Raw genomic sequence first — 18,431 nt, forward strand, 5'->3', positions numbered from 1 at the left:
ATAGGCAAAGACGGGAAGGTTTTTATCTACATACCTATTTTAGGTTAGGGATGAAAAAAATGCGACTTAGCAGGCGATTCGTAACGACTTGAAAATCGCGCGAATTACATTAAGTACATAAAAAGCCCGCGGCGTAAAAGTCGAATCGAGTGTTTAAAATTTGCTGTCGAAGAAAGTTGGCGATTCTTTCGTGATGTGTAGTATACACAAGTGCGTTAGCAATTTAGAAATTGACGACGGGAGGTGCGAGATGCGAGCTGCGAGCTGCAGCCGCTGTAGCTTTTCGGAACTCTGGCAGTAAAATTCAATCCCCGCTGCGCTAATTACATCGTTAGGTTTAAGCTTATAATCAAACTCTCGAAAACAGAGCAGAGAGTTTTCCATGTGTTACAAAAATGATTTAAAAGCTCGCTCCTTCGTGTCGATGCCAAATATGATCGCAATTTAATTTAAACACACGTTAGAGTGGAAAATCGTGTTCTCTATTAAAATAGCGTACTTACCTACTTACGAAAAAAAAAAAAAACATTTTTAAAACCAATACACCTACTCGAAAGTAAGTAAGTATATTTTCGCGAATGGAATTCGGTATACCCACCACGTTCAGAGTTTACTTTTATTGTAAATTTTAACAATGTGAAGTTTCTCAGAATATACGACAGAAATATTATCGACGAATGTCAAACGAATATGACCAGGTAGATGCGGGTATCATCATCTATAACGTAAATTCGTGACGGTATTTATTTACCTTACGCAGAATTTTTCTGCATTCCTTGTTCGGTGCAAAGTGCAATGACCCAGACAATGATATTTCTTAAATCGTAGAACCTGTTTATAAAAATCTAACTCGTGTTTATTTATATCATGTTCACAGATGCCTGGATTGTTTAGCTGATGAACGCTGCACTGTCTGCAGCCAAATTGGAAATATCGGACAGGTAAATAATCAAGAAATATACCTTTACCTACTACTAATTTAAGCGTATTATGAAAATAGTTCAACATATATGTACATAGACGAAAGACACACCATGTTCATCAATTTCCACGAGCTCTTGTTGAAAATCTCTAAAAAATAAATTAAGAAAACGTTTCGAATAAAAAAAAAAAAAAAAAAAACAGTTGTAAAGCTTTACAAAGGGTACCCCCCGATAAGATAGGCAAAATGCCCTTAACCTCAGATTTCGATGAAACTCACAGGGTATGTTTAGTACCCCCAAAAAATCATTTTGGGCCCATAGCCCGCTCCCCACCCCACCCCCCTCAGCCAGGGGGGGGTCAAAAAACGCGTTTTTCAGGGGAAAAATTCTGTATCAGCGCGTAATTAAGATAAATTGATTCTGTAAACGAATATAGTTAGAGGATACATGGGCGTACCTCCCTGAATTTTTTCAGAATTTTTCATCACACGGGGAGAGAAGGGGGGACAAAAGAAAACTTTAAATCGACATTACTCCGGAACGAAAAAACATACCAAAACGATTTTTTCGTCAAATATGTATCTTTAGGTCTACTTTCTATAGAAGTCATCACCCGGCCATTTGGAGTGGTGGGTCAAGCTCAAAAGCTCAAAAAACTCTCAAAAAACCACGTTTTTTGCGTTTTTCTCCAAAAATATGGACAAATGGCGGAAATCTAAGAGAACCAAGTTGTTCAGCGTGAAATTTTACCTCAGAATTGTGTAATTGAAAATTCATTTACACCGCATGATCGTAAAACTACATGCGCAGAAGTATTTGTGCTTACATCAAGATAGCTGAAAGGGTATTCCTGGGTAAAATAGGTGAAATGTCCCTGTCCTCGGATTTCTGAAATTTTGATGAAACATAGTTGGGTACCATTAAAAAAAATGTCGGAGGCAAAAAGTCCCCCTCCCCACCTCCCCTTGCTCATAATAGCGAAAAAAGGGCCTTTTTCGGGGAGAAAAAATCCATGCTTCAACGAGTTTTGACAAAAATATCTGTATTCACTCAAAATATATGGAGGAGACAGTATAATAAAAGTACCTACATAGGTATTTGAGATTCTGCGCCAATCCATGCTATTGCCATCAGAATCCAAGGCCACTTTTGGGGTTCTACTGAGAAAATTGAAAAGTAAATCTTTTTTTTTTTTGGAGAGGGGGTATTAGTAGTTGGTGTTTTGAAAATATTTTCTTCGCAAAAGTTTCGCTATAATGACGAAAAAATATTGAAAGATAATATATTTCTGAAACTGAGGAAATATTCTGGAACGCAGTGATGACAATATTTTAGGTTTCAAAAAATTGATAAAGATTGGCAAAAATTCCTAAATTTTTGTTGATTTTTCGAAATTGACAAAAACAATTAAAAATAATAGCATAGAATGGACGCAGAATCTAAGATATATTCATTTAGGACTGGGTCGATCGTCATTTTTCTCAAAACAAATTGGGTACAGGGGCTACAGTGAAAAAACCGTGTTTTTTCGAAAATACTCCCACTTTAAGGGCACATGTTTTCCCTTTAGGGGCACTTCTGGAGCCAGAATTTTTCTGTACAACTTTCAACTCAAAATGACAGTTTTTGCTAAAATTGGTAAAAATCCAGTTTTTTTTCTTTTTTTGGTGATTTACCCAATCTACTACATAGTACGTAGGTAGGTAATACCTATGTTTTCAATGTACTTGGTAACTCACATAAAAATTTAATCATCGACACCAAAAAGAAACCTTTCTGATAGTTTTGAGTTAGATACCATGTACTTGAAAAGTAGGCTACTTGTAATTCAAGAAAACCTTGATTAAGAAGTTGCATGGCGTAAATAGCGCTATAATGAAGCATTTTTCACAAAAACTCTAATTTTTTGGCAACCCCTCTCCCCAATGTGGTCGTTGGGAGGGTCCAACTGCAAATCAAACTTCATATTCATGTTCAGCGAGTTCGGTTCATATGATAATGATACCCATATTGTCTGTCTACTTTCGCCCTAAAATTTGGAGAGGGGGTGCCTATGGCCAAAAAATTGGAGTTTAAGGGTATACTCTGCGGAGAGCATTCTAATTTGACAACCGGTCGAAATATGAAACCGATTTGTTCGTTATTTTCATCATTCATTCGTAAGACTGCATGTAATCGATTGAACGAATTTAGTCGTGCTTATGTCCCGCGACCCGCTCCCATCTCAACTTCAGACGGGGATTTCTCCGTGAATTTTCAAAATTCTTCCAATTTTTTTTCACCAATACTGATTCATCTATGAAATCGAGGGTATGTAGCCATATTTTCTAATTTTGCTTTTACAACAGGGATGTGAGCGTCTAAAGTACCTCCATCCAATTCCCTATTATAGCCATCAAATGTCCTGAATCAAAAATATCTCGACATACCCTCGCTTTTGAAAGCAAACCCTAGAAAAATCCGTTCTATAGTTTTGGCACAATCCCCGCCTAAAGTTGACCATTTTTCATCAAAAAATTAAAATAGCCTTAAAGAAGTTAGTTGGTTTTCTTATTGTTTTTGGAGGCCAGCATCCAAAATTATGGATCGCTTTTTTTGGTGGTGCTGTGACAAAAAAACACAATTTTGAGTGTTTTTTGAGTTTTTGAAGATGGCCTACCTGGAGGGAAAATTTGAAAAAAAAATACCAATTATAGTGCTCATGCAGATACATTTTTGAAAAAAAAATTTCATGTACTTAAATTAGGTTCGGAGATACGGCGATTTCAAATTTTCTTTTGTCAATATATCTCCCCTGGGGGGCCCACAATTTTTGAAGAAAATTCAAGTTGCTAGAATCATATCTCCTTCAAGTATTTTGAGTGAATACAGATTTTTTTGTCAAAACTCGTTGAAGCATGGATTTTTTTCTCCCCGAAAAAGGCCCTTTTTTCGCTATTATGAGCAAGGGGAGGTTGGGGGGGGATTTTTTGCCTCCGACATTTTTTTTAATGGTACCCAACTATGTTTCATCAAAATTTCAGAAATCCGAGGACAGGGACATTTCACCTATTTTACCCAGGAATACCCTTTCAGCTATCTTGATGTAAGCACAAATACTTCTGCGCATGTAGTTTTACGATCATGCTGTGTAAATGAATTTTCAATTACACAATTCTGAGGTAAAATTTCACGCTGAACAACTTGATTCTCTTAGATTTCCGCCATTTTCCATATTTTTGGAGAAAAACGCAAAAAACGTGGTTTTTTGAGAGTTTTTTGAGCTTTTGAGCTTGACCCACCACTCCAAATGGCCGGGTGATGACTTCTATAGAAAGTAGACCTAAAGATACATATTTGACGAAAAAATCGTTTTGGTATGTTTTTTCGTTCCGGAGTAATGTCGATTTAAAGTTTTCTTTTGTCCCCCCTTCTCTCCCCGTGTGATGAAAAATTCTGAAAAAATTCAGGGAGGTACGCCCATGTATCTTCTAACTATATTCGTTTACAGAATCAATTTAACTTAATTACGCGCTGATACAGAATTTTTCCCCTGAAAAACGCGTTTTTTTGCCCCCCTGCCTGAGGGGGGTGGGGTGGGGAGCGGGCTATGGGCCCAAAATTATTTTTTGGGGGTACTAAACATTCCCTGTGAGTTTCATCGAAATCTGAGGTTAAGGGCATTTTGCCTATCTTATCGGGGGGTACCCTTTTCAAATTGAATTTACGAGTAAATTTCACCAATCAATCTGGTGGATGATGAATTATTTTTTCGTGAAAAAAAAATCATCCGCAGCATCGATGAAGACTTTATGAACATGGTGTAGGTCTATCTAACTATCTATACTCTATAGATTGGATGAATATGAACATATTATACTATACGAGTAAATGAGAAGCTCCCAATGAGAACGACGAACACGAAAGAAAACCATTCTGTAGCGTATTAGGTTGCTAATTAGATCTATGCGATGTTGATACGCGTCTATACATTTATATAAATAATTAAACCATGCACGCGTAAATTACATACGAGTACCTAAAAACCTATACATATAACCCAAACCAAAGCATGCAACATTTCGTTAGTGTTATAGCACCGTCATTTTATATAGCATATTTTTGTCTCTCACCAAAATCCCATATTTAAAACAAAAAAAAAGTGTCTAACACCAGAATTTTTTAGCAAAAAACAAAGGATTTTTTCAAGTACCTGTGAGAGAGTGAGATTCTGCATCTATATTTTTCAGGTCGCAAAACAAATGCAAAAAAACAATAAAAAACAGTCAGAAAAAAATGAAAAAAAAATGGAAAAAAGACAGACATATAAGTAATACATTGCAAACACACGCTTGTTAAATACGTGAAAATTCCAAAAAAAAAAAAAAAAAAAAAAAAACAACAAACAAAATGATACAAACACACAATGACAAATAAAAACACCTTCTTGGTATGTACACACCATGTGGTAGCAGGAATAGCCGAATTTTCCGTACTTCGTAAAAGGAGAACGACCTTTAATAATTTCCAAAGAGGTATCCGAATTTGTGCATTCCAAACTTTGGAGACGGTTTAAAACGATTCTGAAGCCTGCAGTGGATTTCACGATCTTCCAGGTTCTTGAATAGGTTTCGTAAAAACGACCCCTTGTACAGCTCGACTTTTCATTAACTCGAGTCGTTCTCGATTAGATCAAAAATGTTGATATTTTTCTCCAATTAAATTTTTGAATTTTGCGAAAATTGATCGAAAAATCGAAAAATGTGACTCATGTCACGTATTTATGAAGTTTTGCATTGTGACGTATTTTTAAGCATTTTCAACTTTTTTACTTCAGCACAGAGCCTTTGGTAAAAGTAGATTAATTTATGTCAAATCAGCCCAGTCCCAGTTTGAGATTCAGATTATCCGATCTTGCTCAAAAAAATGTTGTTTGTAAGAACCTTTGTACTAGAAAAGATGGAAACGAAGGGAAGGGGGGGGGGGTAACCACGGACTCCTGAATTTGTGGGATGGGGAGTGATAATGAAAAGGTAAGTGAGCAGAAGGAGAATAGATTTTAGCAAATTGGGTATTCCTGGTTAAGATAGGTGAAATGGCCCTGTTCTCAGATTTGGAAAATCATGATGGATTATTGTTGGGTACCTCCAATAAAAATTTTTGACCGGAATTTCCGCCCCCCAACCCACCCCCCTTGGTCAGTATAGCCAAAAAACGCGTTTTTTGCGCGAAAAATTCGGTATCCATGAGTGGTGGGGATAAAATTCTGGTACCACGCGGAATGTGTAGGGAAAGCCTGGGCCTTTCAACACGATTTTTTCAAAAATTTTTATCGTAGTGGTGGGGGTAAAATTGACAAAAGAAAACTTTGAAGCGCCACAGCTCCGAACTGAAGGGTACTACACAAAAACTGTTTTCGCCAAAATGTGCCTTTTTACTAGTACTTTCTTCCTACTAATCCATGAAATTGAAATTTTGTCTGCAAAAGGCTCATATTTGCAAAAAAAAACTGAAAAATACGCGTTTTTCGCGTTTTTTTGCAAAATAATGCAAAATATGCGAAAAATGTATAGAACAAAACATGTTGATCGTCGAATTTCACTCTAGAAAACGTGTTCAAAAGGTTGTCAAAAGTGTCAAAACGCTCATCTACTGAAGTTAGCTTAGATTGTAATCATGAGCTCTCTGAATAAAAAAAATACCAAAAATATTCAAATTGAGGTCAAAGCGATTCAGTTATAATTTTCACAGTCTTCTCATTTTAAACACGTTTCCACAATGCTTGGTCAAAAAAGTCCTTCAAAATGAATATATTGCAAGTCAAACTTACAAAAAGTTACCAAGAATAGGCAAATTACCCAAAAATTGTTCAGAAATCTAACTCAAAATCAGTATTTGCAGAAAATACAAATTTCGATTTTAATTTCAATTTTCAAAAATTTCAACAAAATCTTTTTCAAATCCAATAGGTACCATACATACATGTTCAACAAATCTTACCAAAATTCAAAAACTTGACCCATCATGAGGGACAAATTGTTTGAAAAATCAATTTTTTTAGCATTTTTGAAGATCCTTTACCCATACTACATATTCTGTAAAAAAAAGTACACTTTGTGTATCTTATCCATAGATTGATGTGATAAACATAGGTACCAATCATTTTATTTACAAGGTATATAATTAAACATTTTTTTTGGTCAGAATTTTTCTATTTTTAAAGAGAAGTAGAGAAAATTAATAAAAAAAGAAATCGAGAGAAAAAATACCTATAAAATTACAAGTATTGTTTTAAAAATGGAAAAAGCAGCACTTTTGAGACAAATTCTGATAAATGTTAGGACTTTTTGACAATTTTTTCAAAAACTGTACCTTCAATCTATTTTGGCTAACACGAGATTTTATTAACCATTTTGGCATAAAATAGAAAATTTTTGGATAATTCATCAGCAATAGGCCTTTGCCCACAATATTTCGTCAAAAAAGTGGAACTTGCAGACAATTTTGACAAAAAGCAGTAGTTATGAAAATGTTGGCTAAACGCAGAAGTTTTTTTTACGATACCTAGGCATGTAATTTATCTATTTATTTTGAAATAACTAAGAAAAAATTAAATTTTGACAATGATTTGGCAAAAAACAGGATTTTTTAAGGATAATTTTTGGAAAATCAAGAATTCTTTCCAATTTAGGCAACAAGATTTTTTGAACGTTTTGGCAAAAAGCAGAAGTTAGGATTTTTTTATAATTTTGACAAAAAACGGACATATATTTACGATTCTGACGCGAACGAGATTTTTTTGACAATTTAGGCAAGAGCAGAACTTTGCAGACAATTCTGGCAAAAAACATAACACAGACTTCTTACAAGGGAACTACCTGAACCGGCAGAAACAAAAATGAACGAATCAAAGCTAGATCGAAAGGGGACCACCTCAGGACCCCAAATCCAAAATTTCAAGTGCTGAAGTTGATTTCTCGATTTTTGGTGAATTTTTGAAAATTGAAAAATCCAAAAAATTATCAATTAATACCAAAAATAGAAAATATTCATGAAAATTGAAATTTTCTGGGGAAGTGGTTTAGATGACATCCCGAACTCATTGACAACTATCGAAATTCGTAAAACCTCAATTCCAGTCATTCTGGAGCCTCCAGCGATTTTTTATTATTTCTCCAGAAACTTGAAATTGCTCTGGAACGGCTAAAAATCAACTTCAGCACAAATCACTTCAATTGGAGCCTATGTGGGTTGCCTTTAACCAATTTTTGCGGTTGTCGCGAAAATCGGCGTCTGCCGGTTCAGATGTGTATTTTTGCGCACTGGAAAAAATGCCAAAATTTGAAAATGCTAAATATCCCATCTTTGGCGATGCTACCCATCCGAAATCGAGCTCCGACCTATTTTCAACGTTCCGAATTGGTAAAACCCCCATTTCGACCATTCTGGAGCCTCCAGAGATTCTTTATCATTTCTCCAGAAACTTGAAATTGCTCTGGAATGGCTAAAAATCAACTTCAGCACAAATCACTTCAATTGGAGCCTATGTGGGTTGCTTTTAACCAATTTTTGCGGTTTTCGCGAAAATCGGCGTCTGCCGGTTCAGATGTGTATTTTTGCCCACTGGAAAAAATGCCAAAATTTGAAAATGTTAAATATTCCATCTTTGGCGATGCTACCCATCCGAAATCGAGCTCCGACCTATTTTCAACGTTCCGAATTGGTAAAACCCCCATTTCGACCATTCTGGAGCCTCCAGAGATTCTTTATCATTTCTCCAGAAACTTGAAATTGCTCTGGAACGCCTAAAAATTAACTTCAGCACAAATCACATTATTTGGGGCCTATGTGGGTTGTCTTTAACCATTTTTTGCGGTTGTCGCGAAAATCGGGGTCTGCTGGTTCAAATGTGTATTTTTTTGCCCATTGACTTGTGCAATGAATAAACTGCAAAATTTGAAAATATCAATATTCCATCTTTTGTGATGCTACCTATCCTGATTCGAACTCCAACATGTGGTTTTTTCCAAAGAAAGTACATATGTGCCAGTGCCTACTTGGTACTGCACATGTACAAGTAAATGGGCAAAATACACATCTGAACCGGCAGACACCGATTTTCGCGACAACCGCAAAAATTGGTTAAAGGCAACCCACATAGGCTCCAATTGAAGTGATTTGTGCTGAAGTTGATTTTTAGCCGTTCCAGAGCAATTTCAAGTTTCTGGAGAAATGATAAAGAATCTCTGGAGGCTCCAGAATGGTCGAAATGGGGGTTTTACCAATTCGGAACGTTGAAAATAGGTCGGAGCTCGATTTCGGATGGGTAGCATCGCCAAAGATGGGATATTTAGCATTTTCAAATTTTGGCATTTTTTCCAGTGCGCAAAAATACACATCTGAACCGGCAGACGCCGATTTTCGCGACAACCGCAAAAATTGGTTAAAGGCAACCCACATAGGCTCCAATTGAAGTGATTTGTGCTGAAGTTGATTTTTAGCCGTTCCAGAGCAATTTCAAGTTTCTGGAGAAATAATAAAAAATCGCTGGAGGCTCCAGAATGACTGGAATTGAGGTTTTACGAATTTCGATAGTTGTCAATGAGTTCGGGATGTCATCTAAACCACTTCCCCAGAAAATTTCAATTTTCATGAATATTTTCTATTTTTGGTATTAATTGATAATTTTTTGGATTTTTCAATTTTCAAAAATTCACCAAAAATCGAGAAATCAACTTCAGCACTTGAAATTTTGGATTTGGGGTCCTGAGGTGGTCCCCTTTCGATCTAGCTTTGATTCGTTCATTTTTGTTTCTGCCGGTTCAGGTAGTTCCCTTGTTAGGATCATTTTGGCAAAAGAAGGAAATTTTGAAATTTTGGCTACTAACAAGTTTTTGGTCATTTCTGCAAAAAATATTAGGACTTTCTTGATAACGCCAAAAAAGGTATTTTCTCAACAATTTTGGCAAAAAACGGGACTTTTTTGGAAATTTTGACAAAAGTTGGGATTTTTTAATAATTTTTTTTACAATTTTGGCGAAAATAATACTTTTTTTACAATGATTCCGGCGATAAGATTTTTTGAACATTTTGGCATAAAACATGTGCTTTTTTGGCAATTTTTAAAAAAAGTCAAGATTTTTTGATAATTATGGCAAAAAATTGGAATTTTTAAAATTTTGGACAACAACAAGTTTTTTTGCTCATTTTTACAAAAAATATTAGGATTTTGATTACATCACTCAGAAGAAAATGTATTTTCGACAATTATGATCAAAAACAGTGCTTTTCTGATAATTTCGACAGAAGTTAGAATTTTTTTATAATTTTTACAAAAATGTGACTTTTTTGATAATTTTGGCAAAAGTAGTAATTTCTGACAAGTTTGCAGTAGCGATTTTTCGCCCCATACTATGTTGCGACATGACCAACGTGACAATTATCACTTTATCAGATAGTGCACAGTGAGGTGCCATACCTCATCTCATGACTTTGCTGCAACTTGATGTGATGTGTGCGCGCGCTTAGCTCAGTAGATGAGCGTTTTGACACTTTTGACAACCTTTTGAACACGTTTTCTAGGGTGAAATTCGACGATCAACATGTTTTGTTCTATACATTTTTCGCATATTTTGCATTATTTTGCAAAAAAACGCGAAAAACGCGTATTTTTCAGTTTTTTTTGCAAATATGAGCCTTTTGCAGACAAAATTTCAATTTCATGGATTAGTAGGAAGAAAGTACTAGTAAAAAGGCACATTTTGGCGAAAACAGTTTTTGTGTAGTACCCTTCAGTTCGGAGCTGTGGCGCTTCAAAGTTTTCTTTTGTCAATTTTACCCCCACCACTACGATAAAAATTTTTGAAAAAAATCGTGTTGAAAGGCCCAGGCTTTCCCTACACATTCCGCGTGGTACCAGAATTTTATCCCCACCACTCATAGATACCGAATTTGTCGCGCAAAAAACGCGTTTTTTGGCTATACTGACCAGGGGGGGTGGGTTGGGGGGCGGAAATTCCGGTCAAAAATTTTTATTGGAGGTACCCAACAATAATCCATCATGATTTTCCAAATCTGAGAACAGGGCCATTTCACCTATCTTAACCGGGAATACCCTTTTAGTACTTAGCGATTCAATTTGGTTTTCGATCAAAATGCTGCGAATATCGTTCTCTTGCCTACTCGAAAAAACGGGAAAATTCGGCTAAAAACACACAAACACCTACTCGAAATTCAAGGCGCAGATACAGAAATAGACAAAACAAAATGGAAAATCTGAACGGCGAACACGTACCGTGCGTTTGATTGAAAATCTATCAAAATGTCTCGATGATAGACAAATGTCTCGGGCAAATAAAAGCAACATCGAAACGAGTTACCCACGCGAAGGTGAGCGAGGAAGAATTTTTATTTTTGTGCGGCTTACGCGAAGAATTCACGTTACTTCGGGAGGTGGGTGTTATATTGGTAATGGTAATGTTATGTATTTAATCTCATAAAAGGGGATTGACCAAGTTTCACTGGTTTCATAAGATGAGGATTGCGATTGCGAAGACTGGGCTGGATATGGGCACTGGGCAAGGAAGGGTGCCACTGACCGTGGTGATGATAAGGTGTAAAATGATACAAACTATTGTCAGTACGACAGCTCATTTTCTCAAGATGGCGGGGATGGCGGTCAGTTTGTATTTTTCGATTTGTCTACAGTGTGAATCGTAGATACACTCGTATGTACGAGTATGTACTACGATAATGAGTAAAGTTGGAAAATACTCGGTAGTATCGGCGAACGCAGATGTTCGTGAGGGATATTTTTTCTCGTATAGCGTATAAATGTTTATATGTATTGTATATGTATAGTGTAATAAATAGGAAAGAACCACAAGCGTAAAACACACACACCCCACTACGAAAACAGAAAAAATAACAATAAAAAAAATTCCACATCGCATCGTACGTATCTCGTGTCCCTGATTCGAAATAAACTCGTAGAAGATACCTTATTACCTAATACCTACATAGTGAACAGGCTGTACGATGTACGTACTACGTACGTCGAGGTATTTTTTTTACTCGATGAAAAGTCGTAAAATTTTCAACTTATGTGTCCTATACGTTTACGTAGGTATAGTAGATATCTACCTATTTACGATTGGCATACAAATACACAATACACATGCTGAAAGTTGGAATAGGTAAGTACCAATGAAAATACCGATATCGTGTACTTCACCGTTGACACTCTCGTCTCGGATGCGGTGCAATTTTTTGAGCAAACGAAATTATACGTCTCTCATCAAAAACACGGCATCGGCAACACGTAGCATTTGTTGGACGAGAATTAATTTCAACCTGAGTGAAGGCAGATAAGCTACGTACCTTTGCTGTAGAAGACTGGTACGTGATCGGTAGCTAATCTGGTGTTGGTTTTGATACCGACCAGTAGGGGACTTCCTCTTCTTGTAGCGACACATTCTCCCGGGTACAGGTGGCTTTTGAAACATAACGCGAAAGCTCCTTCCTAAATACAAATAGTAATTACGCAACTTTAGTATGAATTACGAAAGTGGGAGCTAGAATATTGCACTTTACTATAGATCTATATTTTATAGTGAAATATACTCGTATTTGCTCTGCGAGGGCAAAGTTTTGTTGGAAAAAAATGCTGTAATCATTGAACATGAGAATAAATAGGTATTTTGTGGAATGGGTAATTCTCGACTTTCGATGATTTTTGAACTTTTAGAAAAAATGACGAAAGCCCCCTCCCTCCTGCCTGATGATAGGAATGAATCAGCACTTGGCTCTAATTTTGAAATATTCACAGGGTATTTTCGGTGAGATCGAAAGAAATTTCAGAATTGAAAAAATTTCGCCCACCTCCCTCACCTTTTCACATGCGCTAAAAAGTAAAAACCACGTTGAATGGAAACTTTGAAATTTCTGTGGTGTACAAAGAGGATGTGGGGCAATCCGTATTTGAAAATAGGCAAAAAGTTCGAAAAAATATTTCAAACTGTTATTACGGTTCCGAACTTAAAAGCATCGAAGACCATAATTTTTCACTTGAGTGTCTACCTCGAGCTAAAGTATTTTTGGTATTTTTTTTCCAAATTTTTGGAAAGTGGCAGATCAGGGTTTAAAGTCCAAAATATTAATTTTTGAGAGTTTTTTCATTCGTGTTCGAAAACATTATATGTACTTATAGGAAATATCCATAGCTTATTTGAGACTCTTTTCGTCGGTTTTGCAACCTCCAAGGCTCATACTCGGTTAATTTTCAACTAACCAAGTTACTACATTTTTGATAAAAGCAACTTTTGGTTACTTTTGTGAAATTTTGGTTATTGAAGTTACATTTTTAGAAAATTTACCAAGTCCAATCCAAAAAAAAATTGTAAAAACTCGACTGGGAAGGGACGAGGGTAAATATTCTGGAAGGTAGTGATTTTTTTGTTGAAAGGTTAAGGTAGTGGAAAAAGTGATGATTTTTGGTCAACAAATACAAATTCCTGTAGACAACTCTGTTGAAAATTGTGTGTTTTTTGCAAAAAAAATTCAAAAATAGTCTCATTTTTTCAAAAATCCCAAAAGTTTTGCTTGTGAAGACCGTGCTTTTTACAGTAATTAACTTCTGGAAGGTAGTGATTTTTTTGTTGAAAGGTTAAGGTAGTGAAAAAGTGATGATTTTTGGTCAACAAATACAAATTCCTGTAGACAACTCTGTTGAAAATTGTGTGTTTTTTGCAAAAAAAATTCAAAAATAGTCTCATTTTTTCAAAAATCCCAAAAGTTTTGCTTGTGAAGACCGTGCTTTTTACAGTAATTAACAAAACATCTTGCTCTATAGCAAAATTGCTGAAAAATCTCTTTTTCCCGAAAAAAAAATTAAGCACTCTAGAGTTGAGCTTTTTTGCCAGAATTTACAGAAACGCCCCGCTTTTTACCAAAAAAAAGTTGCAAAATAGACCAATTGTTTTTGACAACAATTTTGAAAAAATATCACTCTTTGCTCATAATAAATTGCTCAATTACTCAAGTATTGTTTTTGGCTAAAATTGATAAAGTCTTTTTTTTCAACAAAAATTCTCAAGTCTTATTTTTTTGGCCAATAATTGCTAAAAGTTGTGTTTTTTTGTAGAAGAGAAAAGTTCCATAAAGTTCTAGTCCGGCATATGCCAATAGGAGTAATTGCACCCCCCCCGCCGATCCTTCGGGACAACTTTTTTCTTGAAGGGGACATCCTAAGGAACATTTTAAAGCAAACTTGCCCAAAAAAAAGTTGGCCTTACTTACAAAATGGCGGCCATTTTGATTGGCAGGTCAGCCTCAAACCTTACAAAGATAGATCGAAAGATCATGCAAAAATTTATCACCTGTCGAAATTTCAAGTGCCGAAGTGCGTTTTTCGATTTTTGGTGAATTTTTGAAAATCCAATTTAGGCTAAAAATGAGGGAAAAAATCAAAATTTTATCAAATTGACCAAGAAAGCTGAAATTTGGGATATATCCTATTTTCGACATGCCAAATCGATTGGAAACGGTTTCAACCCGTTTCGAGCAGTTCTGGAGCCTCCAGCAGATTTTTAAAACTCGAAATTCCCACAAAATTTCATCAAATTGGAGTTGTAAAGCTGAAATTTATTCTAAAAACTAATTTCAATACGCTACGAAGTACTGCAAGGTGAATTTCAAGTCGTTTTGGAGCCTCCAGCGACTTTTTGATAATTCCTGGAGCCTTCATCAGAAAAGTCACTAGAGGCGCCAAAACGACTTGAAATCCACCAGCAGTCAACTTCGTAGCGTATTGAAATTAGTTTGCAGAATGATTTTCGACTCTCCATCTCAGTTTGATGAAATTTTGTGAAAATTTGAAGTTTCAAAAACCTGCTGGAGGCTTCAGGAATTTTCAAAAAGTCGCTGGAGGCACCAAGACGACTTGAAATTCACCTGCAGTAGGTACTTCGTAGCGTATTGAAATTAGTTTTTAGAATAAATTTTAGCTTTACAACTCCAATTTGATGGAATTTTGTGGGAATTTCGAGTTTCAAAAATCTGCTGGAGGCTCCAGAACTGCTCGAAACGGGTTGAAACCGTTTCCAATCGATTTGGCATGTCGAAAATAGGATATATCCCAAATTTCAGCTTTCTTGGTCAATTTGGTAAAATTTTGATTTTTTCCCTCATTTTTTGCGAAAATTGGATTTTCAAAAATTCACCAAAAATCGAAAAACGCACTTTGGCACTTGAAATTTTGACAGGTGATGAATTTTTGCATGATCTTTTGATCTACCTTTGTAAGGTTTGAAAAATTTCGTGCAAGTCCTATGTTGAAACGCAAAAGCTGCGATTTCGGCTGACCTGCCAATCAAAATGGCCGCCATTTTGTAAGTAAGGCCAACTTTTTTTGGGCAAGTTTGCTTTAAAATGTTCCTTAGGATGTCCCCTTTAAGGAAAAAGTTGTTCAGGAGGATCGGCGCGGGGGGGTGCAACTACTCCTATTGTCATATGCCGGACTATCTCACTCTTTCCCAAAAATTTGTTCTCATGTGTAGTTTTTTACCAAAAATTACTGAAAAAAAAACTTTTTTGCTGAATTGCTAAAAGTTTAACTTTTTTCCTGAAATTACAAAATTTTTACTTTGCCGTCCCAAATGGTCAAAATAAACAATGATTTTTTTAATCTAAAAGTTGCAACATTAACTTTTTTGGCACTATCTAGTTGAATTTTTAGATTTTAATAAAACACGAAAAGTTCTATTTTTTCAGTGACTTTTTGTGCATTTAAATGTTTTGTCACTATTTTGGTTACTTGAATTATTTTATGGGGGGGGGGGTCAAAATTCTCAATTTTTCTTGACTGTTTAATTCATAATTTGTCAACTTATAACTTCCAATTTTGCAAATGAAAATTTTTTTTTAAAATCATTTTTTCCTTCCGTTATTAGTACATATTTTTAAAAATGAAAGAACCTACGAGTATTTGAAAACGAGTAAGCTGAAAACGTTTTTTTGATGTTCTGTTTTCAAAAGTAATTTTCAGGATTTCTACGTTTTAAAAAATGACTTGTGGTCGATTCCAACTTCCAAGATGCTGTCAAGCGAGACGAAAATGATCACCGACGAATCATCGCTCGAAAGCAGTAGCCATTGGAAGTGAATTTTTGGCAGCTCGTCGAACGTGGAAGAATTTTATACCTTGGAAAGAGAGATGCGTACTTTATAAGAGTGACTTTTATGAATAGATGATCACACGTGTGAACGTGACATCGGCATGCATGACTTTACATATTATTGATGCCGAATAACATTGCATATCGCATACGAGCAGTTAGCACTCGTAGTATAAGCAGTAGTAAGCACCCATGTGGGCAATTTTTTTGTAGGACAGTTTGGGTGATTGACACGCATCCGCCAGCGTCATTCACACTAGTTGTGAATTTACGCCGAGCAAATACGAGTACAATTCGATAATACATATATGTACGATAGTATACGAGTAATATAAGTTTTAGTTGAATTGACCACGGTTCAAGTACCTACCAGTTGTTGTACAACTTGTTCAACAAGTTCTCGAAAACAGTAGGACGGGTGCTGTTTGTAAATATGATGGACTAATTTCGCGATGACTTCGGTATCGGTATCCGATTCGAATTCGTATCCTTTGCGGATGAGAAAAGCTTTAAGTTCCTTGTAATTGGTGACGATTCCGTTGTGAACGACGCAGAACGAATTGTCCGAATCGGAGCGCTGAGGATGCGAGTTCACCTCACTCGGTACTCCGTGAGTAGCCCAACGAGTATGGGCTATTCCAACGTGAAAGGCCACAATGATATCGAAGTTGGTTTTATCCTCATCTACAAAAATAGAAAATCAATTTATAGGTTTCGATTACTTCGATGAAAACATATCGTCAGGGTGACTACAGTCTGTTCTTCAATTACCTTCGAGAATTTGCTGTTCGAGGGCTGCAACTTTTCCCGATTTCTTAATTATATTTATGTTATGGCCATCGGGCGAATCTAAAGCTAAACCTGTAAAGTATCACAATGAAAATGCTTTTGTTAGTACAGTACTTTTACGATCGCATTTGTTACGTAAATTGTGAATGCTGTACACATTACGTGTAGATGGGTAACCTAAAGCGAAATAGCTAATGGGTAGGTGTGGGTACTTTTTTTTTTGGCAAGGTCAACATTGAGAATATTTCCTAGTGAACGTTTGCTCGAGTGAATAGTTTAAACGTTCAAAGGTCGTTTTAGATTTGTCACCGTCACCTTCGAAGTTACTGATCAAGCATTTTGTTTCATCGTTTCGTTCAATCGAGTGAAGTGATGGTGTCTAGAGATTGTAAACCACGACCGTTTGCCTGCTCAAAATGAAACCGATTCAAAAGAGATCGAACTTACCCGCAGAATCGTATCCTCTGTATTCAAGTCGTTTCAAACCGGTTACCAACAAATCGAGAATTTCTTTACGACTCTTTGGCATATGATAATTCAAGTAAGCAAAGATTCCTGCAAAAGAAAACAGAAAAGGTCGTTTCAATGCCACAGTCACATCTCAAGTATTTAGTAATAGTTTAGCTACAAGCAGGCTGGGTCTTTCCCTCGCGATAATTATATTTTGTACTCGTAATGACAATGGACAATGGTATATCTAGGTATTGGTACATTTAAATCAAATTTTCCATTTTGGGTATCAAATAAGTCTTGTTTTCTGTCAAAAATTGATGAAAATTCTCGCTTTCTAGCAAAATTGCAAAGTCTCGCCATTTCAGCAGAAGCTGTCAAAACTGTTTTTTTTTTTCAACAAAATTGGGGAAAAATTGTGTTTTTTTTTTGCCAGTTATGCTGCTTTTTGCTAAAATTGTCGTATTCTTGTTATTTTTGAATAAAAATTCTGCTCAAGTTTTTCACCTTTTTTTCCACAAATTACTCTCAATTGCTAAAAATAATGTCATTTTTTCACCAATAATTTTCATAAAGTCCTGATTTTTGCCAAAATTGCTAAATAAGTTTTGTTTTTTGCAAAGAATTATCAAAAATTCTGATTTATTTAAAAATTAACCAAAACATTTGCTTTTAGCAAAATTGCTGAAAATTGTGTTTTTTTGAAAAAAAATTTAAAAGACTCATTTTTTTCCACAAATTGTCCAAAAGTTGCGTTTTTTGTCATGAAATTGCCAAGAAGCTCTTAATTCTTTCGCTGCTAAAATTGTCAAGTCTCGCTTTCTGCCAACAATTTTTTTTTTGCTTAAAATTCCGAAAATTTTCACTTGGCTGCCAAAAATTGCAAAATAAATCTCGCGTTTTGTACCTAATTATATAACTTGCAAAATGGTGTACTTCCAGGGTGTCTAACAGGTACTGCAAGTACTGTAAAAGTACTGCATTGAAATCCTCTGTACTGCAAGTACTGCAAAGTACTGCATTTTGCCTGAAAACTATTGTATTTTTTCTCAGAATCATTGATTAAAAATTTTTTAAAAACCTCAAAATGAATTGAAGACGTCACAGCAAAAAGGAC

General features: G+C 35.7%; 2 protein-coding genes across 4 annotated transcripts in view; one reads left to right on the top strand and one right to left on the bottom strand.

Annotated features, from left to right (window-relative positions):
• Nucleotides 1-18,431, top strand: part of LOC135831991 (NIF3-like protein 1) — a 90,725-nt gene that overhangs the window by 19,139 nt on the left and 53,155 nt on the right. Inside the window, exon 2 of one of the 2 annotated variants that reach the window (XM_065344924.1) lies at nt 878-941. In XM_065344924.1, coding sequence (XP_065200996.1) covers nt 898-941 — 44 coding nt within the window. In that variant the 5' untranslated portion in view covers nt 878-897. Of the gene's footprint in view, nt 1-860; nt 942-18,431 lie in introns of those variants that run through there. The other variant, XM_065344935.1, reaches the window with a different exon arrangement.
• The window catches only part of LOC135831926 (glutamine--fructose-6-phosphate aminotransferase [isomerizing] 2-like), a 50,181-nt gene that overhangs the window by 14,963 nt on the left and 16,787 nt on the right, over nt 1-18,431 (bottom strand). Inside the window, exons 2-6 of one of the 2 annotated variants that reach the window (XM_065344794.1) lie at nt 17,312-17,419; nt 16,847-16,936; nt 16,446-16,759; nt 12,282-12,423; nt 5,116-5,139 (exon numbers count right to left, since the gene is read on the bottom strand). In XM_065344794.1, the coding sequence (XP_065200866.1) occupies nt 5,116-5,139; nt 12,282-12,423; nt 16,446-16,759; nt 16,847-16,936; nt 17,312-17,419 (678 nt within the window). The remainder of the gene's footprint in view (nt 1-5,115; nt 5,140-12,281; nt 12,424-16,445; nt 16,760-16,846; nt 16,937-17,311; nt 17,420-18,431) is intronic. The other variant, XM_065344801.1, reaches the window with a different exon arrangement.

Source organism: Planococcus citri, chromosome 1 (genome assembly GCF_950023065.1).
Source record: "Planococcus citri chromosome 1, ihPlaCitr1.1, whole genome shotgun sequence".
Lineage (NCBI taxonomy): Eukaryota > Metazoa > Arthropoda > Insecta > Hemiptera > Pseudococcidae > Planococcus > Planococcus citri.